This window comes from Panthera uncia, unplaced genomic scaffold (genome assembly GCF_023721935.1).
Source record: "Panthera uncia isolate 11264 unplaced genomic scaffold, Puncia_PCG_1.0 HiC_scaffold_545, whole genome shotgun sequence".
Lineage (NCBI taxonomy): Eukaryota > Metazoa > Chordata > Mammalia > Carnivora > Felidae > Panthera > Panthera uncia.
Window position 1 is genome coordinate 27,005 of NW_026059699.1, and position 11,603 is coordinate 38,607.

Genomic DNA, 11,603 nt, shown 5'->3' on the forward strand with positions numbered 1-11,603 from the left:
CCGAACCCCAGAAACTGCTGGCGGGCTTGGTGGGTCTGAGGCAGGGGAGAAGACGGGTCATCCAGACCCGTGCTTGTGACGCGTGTCCCCGTAGCTCATCGACACCCAGCTCAGAAGGCTGGACTTTGGGCTTTCACAACACCTGCCACGTTCAGCCCTTACCGTGGGCCAGGCACCTGATACGTGCTGATTCATTTCTTCTCACCGTGAGACCCAGCCTGTCGTGACTTCCTGTGGCTCTCTCCACTTCTGTTTTGACTTGAAACACGAGTCCTTGTTCACTTGGGAAGACCGCACACCCCGTCGGGCACAGGTCCCACACACGCCAGCTGCTGCCGCCTCGGCCCGCTCTGTCCCTCCTGGGGCCCCACCCCCACCCCACGCGGACCGAAGAGGGCCCGCGGTCCCAGTGCACTCAGGGCAGTGACTCAGCGATTTGGAGACCACATAACAGGCGCTGCGGTGGAGGGGCGCTTGGCTGCTGGACGCACCCCAGCCTTTCCCAGCATCGATTGGATTTCTAGCTCAAAAGTCAGAACGTTCCAGAAAAGGATCTTTAAACATCTTCATTTTGACTGTATCCGTTTACTTCATCTGTTATACTCCTCTGAATGAAAAAATAACATTTCCGGGGCGCCTGGGGGGCTCCGTCAGTTGAGCGTCTGACTTCGGCTCAGGTCGTGATCTCGCGGTCCACGAGTTCGAGCCCCGCGTCGGGCTCTGTGCTGACAGCTCGGAGCCTGGAGCCTGGAGCCTGCTTCGGATTCTGTGGCTTCCTCTCTCTGCCCCTTCCCTGCTCATTCTCTCTCTCTCTCTCTCTCTCTCTAAGTATAAATAAACATTAAAAAATTTAAAAAAAAAAAAAAAGAAAGAAAAACTAACATTTCTTAAAGCACAGACCTTCTGGCAATGAATTCTCTCTCAGCTTCTTTTTGTTTCTGAGAAAGTCTTTATTGGCAACTTCCTGTGTGAAAGCTACTTTTGCTGGGTATGGGACTCTGGACAGACGGGGCTATGTTCCCCACCGTTAGTCACCCCATTGTCCCTGGCCTGCACAGTCTCTTGTAAAATGTCTGCTGAGACCCTGCCATTGCTTCGTTGTAAGTGTCTTTTTTCTCTGACAGACTCTAGGATTTTTTTTCTTGGAAGTTTTTTTCTTTATGTTTGGTTTTCAGATGATTGTTTGACCGATGGGTCTATGTGGTTCTTTAGTTGCTATTGCTGTTTTCTTTTCTGCCCTGTTTGAGGTTCTCTGACCTTCTTGGATTTGCAGACCGATATCTCCCTGTTCTGGGAAACTTTTCAGCCATTATCTCTTCAAATACTTTTTCCGCCCCATTCCTTCTCCTCCTCCTGGGGACTCAGATTACAAGTTGGACTGGATATAACGTTGATAGTGTTTTTAACTCGCCACAGGGATGCTCTGTTTTTTTCTTTCTGTGTTTCAGTTTGGGGAATTCCTACTGACCTGCCTTCACGCTCACTCACTCATTCCTCAGATGCCGGACCTGCTGATGAGCCCATCAAGGGAATTCTCTCTGATACCGGGTTCATTTTATTTCTAGCATTTCTCTCTAGCTTTCTTACAGCTTCGCATCTCTGCTACAAGGCTCTGTGGGTGTAGATTATCTGCTTTCCCACCTAGACCCCTTGTCGTGATCATCTCCTCGAAGTCCCTGCATAATAGTTTCAACATCTAGGTCATCAATGAGTCTGATTCTGTTGATTGTTTTCTCTCTTGGCAACGCGTTGCTTGGGTTTTGTTGCTTCTGAATGAAAAGTTCATAACTTCGTATCTGAATACGGAACATTCGTGGAGAGAACATCAGAGACGGAGGCGACTAGTGTTCATCTCTGGCAGTGGGTCACCCTCTCCCGCCAGGCTGTTGGTGTGGGGTTGGAGTCCATCCTGTCAGGAACCGAGCTGGGTCTGGGGTTTGTGGCCGCCGTGGTCACTTTCAGAGCACCACAGGCCTCCGTACCTGTAGCAATGGCTGCCACCACCTGCGGTCCCAGTGGGGGCTGGTGAATCTTCCTCAGGGCGGTGTCCCACCCTGCACGCCTGAGCCGGTCTCTCTCCACCTTGTCCAGGTAGCAGACAGTTGCTGCTTGCTGTTCTATGCTGGGGACAGAGCCTCAGCTCAGACAGGCCACACGCCTTCGGGCCGCTCCCTGTGGTGGCCCAACTCTGCCCTGGGTCCGTGGGATCTTGGCTGGGAGATTCCTGCCCCTCTGTTTGGTATCATGCAGGATCCCAGGCCTGCTCTCCCAAGGGGGAAGAGTCTTTCCCCTTCCTCTGTCAGCCCTAGTGCGTCTCTCCTGTGCCCTGGCACCGACAGGCTGTGCCGTCCCTCCCTCGGCCGCTGAGGGCGTTTGCTCCGCAGGAGGGGAGGGTCTGGGAAAGCGGGAAGGGCTGCGGTCTGTTCCTCGCCATCAGCCACTCTTCCTGCAGGGGTCACAGGCTGTCGATTCTTACATGAGAAGTATTCAAGAAACATGCAGTGTTTGTGCCTGGCCCCAAGGGACAGCCAGTCCCCTGCCTGCCACTAACCTTTCTCACGAGCACCCGCTGGAGCTTCGTGGGAAAAAGTGGGGAGTCACAAAACCACCGGGGTGTCTGGGGCCCCGGGAATTCCAGACTGACCTTCTAGGCTTAGTTGGTCTTTGCAGTCTGTCAGTAGTGGGTTTCTTCTCATGTCTGTTGTTCCCGTGCTCTGCCCCAGGCGGGACGGTCCTTGAAACAAGTTACTTCATTGGTTTGTGGTCTCTACTCTCTGACGGACTCCAGAAAACATAGGGTTTTGTGGTTTCTTTGGCTTTTGTCGTTGTTGTTGTTTTGGGATTTTTTGTCTGTTTGTTTTACAACTTTCTACCTGCTAAGTAGAAGCAGAAGGGACTCATCTTCTGGAAACTGCATTTTAATATCCCCCAATTTCAATCTTCATTTATTAAAAAATAATTTACTTGGGGTGCCTGGGTGGCTCAGCTGGTTAAGCATCCGACTCTTGGTTTCAGCTCAGGTCACGATCTCACAGTTTGTGGGATTCAGCCCCACGTCGAGCTCTATGCTAACAGTGCAGAGCCTGCTTGGGATGCTCTCTCTTTCTCTCTCTGTCAAAAAAAGTAATAGATAAAATTTTTTAAACGGTTAAAATAGCAAAAAAGAAAAAAAAAACACAACAAAACAAAAAACAAAAAAAAAAAACCCAAACAAGCAAACATGATTTCTATTTTACCACAATAAAAAAAGGACCAAACAGCCGACTCACGCCTGCCACGTTCCAAGTACCCTTCTAGGCACTGAGACTGCAGAGGTGAACAAAACAGACCAGATCCCTGTCCTCAGCATTTCCACCCAATGAATAAAATTAAGATGTGGCTCTACACCATGAAAGGTGATGAACGCTCCGGGAGGCTCCAGCGGGAGGGGGGCGGGGGGGTGCTGGGAGACCAGGCCCGGTGGGGAGCCCTGCCTTCCAGGCTGGGTGGCCTGCCTGGGGGAGGAGGGGACAGCGAGGTGCTGGAGAGGCTGCGGATTGGTGCCCCGACGGCTTCTTGAGCCAGGCTGCGGTCGGAACGCGCCTGACTGGCCCCCCTCGTAGGCTGCCCCGGCAGGTGCGTCCCGGTCCCTGGAATCCCAGAAGCGAGGAGGGACGTCCCCGAGCCCCAGCCCGCCTTCCAGGGCGTGGGCGCCTGCAGGACATCCGGGAGCCCCCACAGGACCTTCCAGGGCCTTCCTCTCCTGGAGCCCGGCCGGGCGAGGACCCCCGGGGCTGCTCGGCGCCGGGGGGCATGGGGCGAAGAGCCCCGGCCGGGTCCTGCCTCGGGCCTCTGCCCGCGCGGGGGCTAATGAGCGGCTTTTCCACCCGCAGGACCTACAAAGTGCTCACTGACTGCACCAGGCACGTGGCGGACCAGCTGGGCTGCTTCTGGCCGAATGCGGCCGTGGACAGGTTCTTTGTGGCCGTCCACCGGCACTACTTCAGGAACTGCCCGGTCTCCGGCAGGGCCGTGCGGGACCCGCCCCGAAGCATCCTCTGCCCCTTCATCGCGGTGCCCATCCTGGTGACCCTGCTTGTGACGGCGCTGGTGGTCTGGAGGAGCAAGCGCCCGGAGGGCGTCGTGTAGGCCTGCGGTCGCCGGGGGGGGGGGGGGGGGGGGGACAGGTGAGAGCTTCGGGCACCCTGACGGCCCGAAGAGTAGGCCCCAGATCCCTTGTGTTGTCCCCCAGGAAGAGCTAACAGGATTTCGGAATGGCCGTGGCGCAGGCGTTAACCTGAGAGCCCCCTGGCTGGAGTTCGAAGCCACCCAGGTGGGGACCCCAGATGCCAGGAGGGAGGGGGAGCCTAATTGTCATGATTTCCGGGGAGGGTTCCGACCTCTGTCTCCTGACGTTCCAACCTCCCGCCGAACTGGGGATAAGTGGCTTGTGATTCAAAGGATGTCCTCAAGGGGGCGCCCGGGTGCTCAGTCCGACTTCAGGTCATGATCTCGCGGTTCCTGAGTTCGAGCCCCGCGTCGGGCTCTGTGCTGACAGCTCGGAGCCTGGAGCCTGCTTCGGATTCTGTGTCTCCCGCTCTCTGACCCTGCCCCGCTCCTGCTCTGGCTCTCTCTTGTCTCTCAAAAATAAATATTTTAAAAAATGAAAAAGGATGTCCTCGAATTTGGGGAGCGTCGTTATTTCGGGGTATGGACCACTGAGAGTAGAAAGGTGGAAGGAACACTAACCCCTTCGGATTCCCCTTCTTCGGTCACAGGGACCTTTGTGGGGATGATGGTGCCGAGGCGCTGTGTGCCCTGAAGATGCTCCCGTGGGCCTCTGAGGCCCCCGCCCCACCCCCACCCCAACCGCTGGCTCAGAGGACGGCTGTTCGCAGACAGGAGGAGGCCGGGTGTGTTCAGTTTTTGCTGAGGCCCCTCCTCAGAGATGCCTCCTCAGGCCCAGATACCCACTTGCATTCTGCGCCCCGGGGCTCTACTGGCCATTACACCCCAGTGCGCCCCTCCAGGCGGCTGCTGCTTTTCCGTTCACAGTTGCTTACAGCCCCCTTCCCGAAGGTTCTGAATGCCCGCAGGGAGCTTCCACAGTGTTCCTCCCTGATGTCTTCTGAGTTCAGACCTCTGAGTTCAGACCGATGGGATGTCACGCCCATCACCCCCAGACTCTGCCTCTCCCTCTGCCCTGCTGGCCAGCCTGCCCTTACACAGGGGCCCAACGCCATTACCTTCTGGAATATTCAGCATTAGCGTACCACAGGCACACGGGGTGACCCACCCCCCCACTCAGCTGAGCAGACCCGACCCTCGGCAGCCCCCTCGGGTAACTCAGACTCCCCCAGCCTCTTCCTGGGCACCTGCTGGCCCTGCAAAGGTGCTCCCATCACGGGCAGGCCCCCGGCCTGCAGAGGCGTCACAGACGGGTTCCCTGATGGGGCTTCTCTCGCTTCTGCGCTGAACCACGGGCGCCCTGGCTACAGCGTGGTCGTGCCTTACAGGAAAGAAGCCCAGGCGGTCCTAACGGCAGGGCGATCGCCTCAAGAACCAACAGGGACCCCGGGGTCCACACCCCAGGGCCTCGGGGAGGGGCTGGTCAGGCTGCAGGGTTCGGTCCTCGTTTCCTCCGCCTTCACGGGTCAGAGACTTGGGACCATGAGAGCTGGAAGGAAACGGGCAATTGTCTCTATGCATCCCTGGGTTCTCCCCGAGGACGCTGTGGCACGAGTGGTTACAGTTCAGGACCCAGGAAAGGAAGCAGGTGGGGGAAGAGCTTGGGGCCGAGGGCCCAGGCTTCCGTGGGTCTCGGCCACGGGCGCCGTCTCAGGAGCGGAAGGTGGCTGGGAGTGGGAGTTGTGGGCTGGAGTCTGTCTTCATAAACGTCGTCCCCGAGAGCAAAGGTGACACGGGCCACGGGGAAGAGGGCAGCCCCCGGCCTGACCTCGCTGGTCTTTCCTCCCATAATTGGTTATACGTGCACCTGCCGAAGGTGCCGGCTTGGCTGGCCCACGGGGCCTGCTCCCTCCAGTGCTGCTTCCGGGGTCATTTTCAATGAAGCCCTCTCGTCCGAGGTCATACCCCTGGCGGCAGGGACCCGGGCCCCCAGCTCCCAGGCAGCCCCATCATCCGCAAGCCCCTACAGGTGGTCGGGGCCCCATGGAGCCCTAGGGCTCCACCGGGGCTGAGTGAAGAATCCTTCCAGAATCAGCTTTAGGGCCGTGGCATCTTCAAGACAAGGCCCTCCCTTGTTCCCAAGCGCTTGGCCAGCCTGAGGCGTGCGTGGGGTATGGTGTGTGGCGTGGGCGGGTGTGGCTGTGCCGGGTGCGAGGGCTCCCAAACATGGCTACCCTCAGACAGGAGTCACTCCAGTCTTACGTCGCGTCGCTGAAGAGTCGCACCTGGTTCTGCTGCACGCGGCCCGGTGTTGCGGTGGGGGGGGGGGGGGGGGGGGGGGTTGCATTTTCGTGGAGATGCTGCCTCGCGCCTTCTCCAGGCGGGTGCTCGCTTGTGCTGTACCAGTGGCCACAGGTCAGTAAGACTTTTCAGTTTGGATCGAGAAAAGTAACCTTTCACGGGACAGCAGGCCACTTGTTCACGTCTCAACGTGAGGCCCCTCGTGACCGTTGTCACATTCAAAGGAAGCAGACTGAGGGGCGCCCGGGTGGCTCAGTCGGTTAAGCGTCCAGCTCTTGATCTCGGCTCAGGTCCTGATCTCACGGTTTGTGAGTTCGAGGCCCCCGTCGGGCTCTGGGCCGCTGGTGTGGAGCCTGCTTGGGATTCTGTCTCTCCTCTCTGCCCCTCCCCTGCTGGTGCGCGCTCTCTCTCTCTCTCAAAGTAAGTAAATATTTTTTCTAATAAAAAACTTTAAAAAGGAAAGAGACTAGAGAGAGTTGGTCTCTGAAAGTCAGAAGTTGGTGTTTTGTGGGAGACTGTTTTCAGAGCGCTTCAGTCTAACAGATCTACTCTGAAAGGTTTCACCAAGTGTGCTCAAGTTCGGGATGTGGGAGGTTCTGGAAAAACGACGGTGCGCCTATTTTAAAACTTCGAAAAGCGTGTTTCCTGGCATCATAGCCGTGAAGAGACAATTACCCTGAAACTTGACAGAAAAGGCCGAGCTCGGCCTCAAGAAGCGAACCACCTTCCTCCCTGTCCCCCCGACGCCCCACCGCTCCGTGCCTCAATGTCCTCATCCATGAAATGGGGATGATGGCAACATCTCCCGCCAGGGGTACTGGGGTAACTCAGGGAGGCGTCTTAGTCCGGGTTTTCCGAGTTGCCAGGACGGGAGTTCGGGTGCAGGCGGTCGTGGTGTCGCCAGGGAGGGAAGCCTGGTAAGGAAGGTCGAGGTGGCGCAAGGCCGTGGGGGTCCCTGTGCCAGCGTGGCTGACAGGAGTCCTATCACACCTCGCGCTAAGGCCGCACTGGGTCTCAGAGCAGTCGGTGGGGCCCGGCAGTTGCTATTATGAAAATACTCTACAGACAGTGCAAACGCTAAACAGTGTTACTACTTTAAAATTACCCCACTTGGGGCGCCTGCGGGGCTCCGTGGGTTAAACGGCTGACTTCAGCTCAGGTCACGATCTCCCGGTTCATGGGTTCGAGCCCCTCATCAGGCTCCATGCTATCAGAGCCTGCGTGGGATTCTCTCTCTTCCCCTTCCCTCACTCACTCTCTCTCTGTCTCAAAATAAATAAAAGTTTAAAAAAAATGAAATAAAATTAAATGACCCCAGCTAATGGAAGAGAACAGAATGACAGTTTTTATTTGGGGAGGGGGGTTATGAAACGTGTATTAAAGTGCACAAAAATTGCATTTGGACTTTAGAGACAAATTTTTTTTCTAGTTTTTTGTTGTTGTTGTTTTATTGTCGCGAGAACGTTTAACGTAAGGTCTACCCTCTTAGCACATTTTTAAGAGTACGATTCAGTACCGTGGGCCGTAGGCAGCAGGGTTCTGGAGCGGATCAGCTGCCTCACTGAGACCTTATGCCCATGGGTTAGCGACCTCCCTTCCCCACACCCTGCTACCCAGAGCCTGGCAACCACCATTCCACCCTCTGCTTCTATGAATTTATTCTAGAGAGCTCGTGTAGGCGGATTCCCGCGGTATTTGTCTTTCTGTGACTGGCTTGTTTCATTTAGCATACTGTCTTCAGGGTTCATGCATGCTGCCTCGTGGTGCAGAATGTCCTCCGTTTTTAAAAAGCAAATAATGTGGGGCACCTGGGTGGCTCAGTCGGTTAAGCGTCTGACTTCGGCTCAGATCATGGTCTCGAGGTTTGTGAGTTTGAGCCCCACATCGGGCTCTGGGCTGACAGCTCGGAGCCTGGAGCTGCTTCAGATTCTGTGTCTCCCTCTCTCTTTGGCCCTTCCCCTCTCGAACTCTGTCTCTCTCTCTCTCTCAAAAATAAACAAACATTAAAAAAAAATTTTTTTAAATAAGGCGAATAATGTTCCATCGTATGTGTATATCACACGTTATCTTTACATCCACTGATGGATGTTTCTGTTGTTTGCGTATCTTCGCCATTGCGGATAATTTTTAAATGTTTAGGTTTGACTTTGGAGTGCGTGTTTGTAAGTACATTTGAGTATGTAGGTGCACCTGATCTGGAAGTTTCCTTCGGGCGAAATAGGTCTGCAGTGAAGGAACCGGAGAGCGCATTCAGGTGTCCAGCTTCGTGGTCGGGTCACCACGGTCAGCAGGTGAGGCCGGGCTCGGCTGGGACGGAGGCACAGCTCTACCCGGCCAGGGCACTTTGCGTCCGCCCAGTCTGCGTTCATGGCCAAGTGTTCGCACATCAAAGGCGGAGGCCAAAAAACCAAATGCCAGCAGCTGGGTGCTAACTTTGAATGACTACAGGCAGAATTTTTCTATTGTTAGTATGATTGAAACTTTGTTATAACTAAATAAAACAAAAGACTTTCCTATTCGTTTCTTGGGGCAAAAGAACAGATTGCCACTAACCAGACGGCTTAAACCACAGAATTTATTCTCTCGGTGTTCTGACATGGAGGGGCTGGCAGGCCCGCGCTCTGTCTGAGGGCTCTGGGGGAGGCTCCTTCCTGCCCCTTCCAGCCTCTGCTCTTCCTGGGTGGTCCTTGGCCTTAGCTTGTGGCTGTACACGCCATCAGCAGCCTTTTCGCTGCGCGTCTCTGTTTTTCCTTACAAGGAGGCCGGTCATGTTAGATTGTGCCCACTTGAACCCAGTATGACCTGGTTTTAATTGAACTAATATCTGCAAAGAGCAGGAACTGGGGGGGGCGGGGGGGGGGGACACCGTTCAGTCCAATACACTCAGCAAACTCAGGAGCTGGGTGGCCCCTCGGTTCTCCCCTTTGCACAGGCCACTGCGGGGACAACTTTGGGAACTGCTCATAACCTGCCACGAAAGCTGTTTCCAGAGCCCAGCCAGTCAGGTGAGAGGACCGGGCCAGCTGTCCCAGGAGCTCCTGAGAACACGAGTTGTTCCCAAAGCCAGGGTGCGGGCTGTTGTTCCCACAGGGGAGCCCCCCCCCCCCCCCCGCCCCCGCCGCCACCGCAGCCCTGTCCTGCCGCCCCCACCCACCCTGGTCCCCCGAGGCCAGGCTCTCAGCCTGTCCTGTCCCACATCCGGGCTGTGAGCACCCCTCCAAGGGTTACCGATGAGGCAGTTGACATTTAAAGGAAAAGGAGTGTCTGAAATGCCTTGGGAGCTGTTCCTGGAACCGTCCAAAGAGGGGGGGTCGGGGGGCGTCTGAGCAGGCGCCCTTGCAGAAGGTCGCCTGCCAAGGTCACGTCGATTGACGCCAGATGCTCCGGGGCTGGTTGGCTGAGGAGCAGTGGCGCTCCTGGGCTCCCCCCTCGCCCCACCTCCCACCCCCATCTGCAGAAGTCCACGGTTGGGGGGGGGAGCTGCAGACCCCCCCACCGAGGGCCCTGCTCAGGCCCAGGGATGCCAGCCACAGGCCAGGCCCTGCGCTCTCCCTCTGCCGGCCTGTGCTCCGCCCTTTGTCAGCTCCTTCCCGGGACCACCTGGACGGTACAAAGGGGCAGGGGTAGACTGCAGCCCAGTCACCAGTGACCATCCTCCCTGTGTTCTCATCGGAGTGTCCAGCCCAGCAGGAGGGCCCGGGGGACCTGGAGCCCGGTCGGAGCGGCCACCCTTCTTCGCTCTTCTCCCACAGCCCAGGGCGGGGAAGCGCACAGAGAGAGCCTGCGCACGGCCACACGGCCACACGGCCGGAGAGGGGTCCAGTCAGATCCCAGCCAGCCTGCGCCTGCTCTTGGTGCATCCGGTGGCCTTCCCGTACCACGCGGCGTCCCAGCAATCGTGATACGGCAGCTGGGTCCCGACTGCAGTGTTGTTACCGTTTTGGTGAGTCGCGTCATACGACCTTCCCCTGTTCGATAGGGGCCTGGGGAATGCGTTGACACGCTCGCCCCAAACTCCCCCCCCACGCTCACTCACGCGCAATTGCACACTCACCCACACACCACCCACGCTCACCCATATTTTCACACTCACTCCCACCCACCCCGCTCCCACTAAGCTGGCTGGGGAAGGTGACAACAGCTTTACTTCGAGAAGTCAGATGGACTCGTTTTATTTGGGTCCTGAGCCGGAGAAACGGTCCCTTCTCCAGAGCTTTGTCGTGGAAATCCTTTAGAAGAAAAAATTGGTTGGAAGTCAAACTCAAAAAAAAAAAAAAAAAGTCACAAAAAACAAAACAAAACGAAAAATAAAAGAAGAAGACTCAGAAATGGACTTGGCCGAGTACAGATTGTGCCCCAGAGCTGCTAGCCCCGCAGGGTAAGAGTGCTCCCGGGACGGGGCTTCCCACAAGCCGCGAGGCAGCTCTGAGGTGCGACAGTGTCCGCACAGGCCAGTGTCCATGGACAGGACAGGACGGGGCGCCGGGAGGCGTCGGGGGGCGGGGGGGCTGGGAGGCCCGGGTCTGGGACGGGGTCCCTGCAGGCCGCACAGCAGCGCGGGAGGAAAGCCCAGCCGCCTGGAGACGCAATTCCCTCCGCTTCTTCCAAAGACAAAACCGCACGATCGTCACGGAGGACCAGTCAGAAACACGTACTGCAAGTCTTAAAATGTTTATTCCCAGCAATTTCCCTCCTAGGAACTTATCCCGAGGACGTAATCAGAGATGCACAAAAGGACTTCACCCGGCGTTATTTATACACGCAAACGAGTGAAAACGTCCTCAGCGCCCACGTCGGAGGGCTGCGCCATGAAATCAAATCCAGCTGATGGGAGAAGGCCTTCCTAAAATTAAATACTTGGGGAATTTTTCTCACGGTATAGAGTTCATTGGAAAAGGCAGGTTGCAAAATAGGAAAGCAATTGTCTCAATTTGGGGTGTAGCGTGTGCGTGTGCAGGGGTGTGGTGGGAGGTGTGTGTGAGCCCGTGGGGGTGCGGGATGAGTGCGTATGAGGGTGTGTGTGCGTGCGTACGGGGGGGAGTGTGTGTGTGTGAGTGGGGGGTGAGTGTGGGATGTGGGGTCGAGTGGGTGTGAGTGTGAGGGTATGGGGTGAGTGTGTGTAGGTGAGTATGTGAGTGCGATTATGTATGAGCAAGTGTGGAGGTGAGTGTGTGAGTGAGTGTGTGTGATGATGT

General features: G+C 56.5%; 1 protein-coding gene across 2 annotated transcripts in view; it reads left to right on the plus strand.

Annotated features, from left to right (window-relative positions):
- LOC125918204 (receptor activity-modifying protein 1-like) overlaps nucleotides 1–11,286 on the plus strand; it is a 36,332-nt gene extending 25,046 nt beyond the window's left edge. Inside the window, exons 2-4 of one of the 2 annotated variants that reach the window (XM_049624236.1) lie at nucleotides 9,341–9,413; nucleotides 10,161–10,351; nucleotides 11,106–11,286. In XM_049624236.1, coding sequence (XP_049480193.1) covers nucleotides 9,341–9,413; nucleotides 10,161–10,310 — 223 coding nt within the window. In that variant the 3' untranslated portion in view covers nucleotides 10,311–10,351; nucleotides 11,106–11,286. Of the gene's footprint in view, nucleotides 1–3,872; nucleotides 4,157–9,340; nucleotides 9,414–10,160; nucleotides 10,352–11,105 lie in introns of those variants that run through there. The other variant, XM_049624235.1, reaches the window with a different exon arrangement.
- Nucleotides 11,287–11,603: the final 317 nt, after the last annotated feature.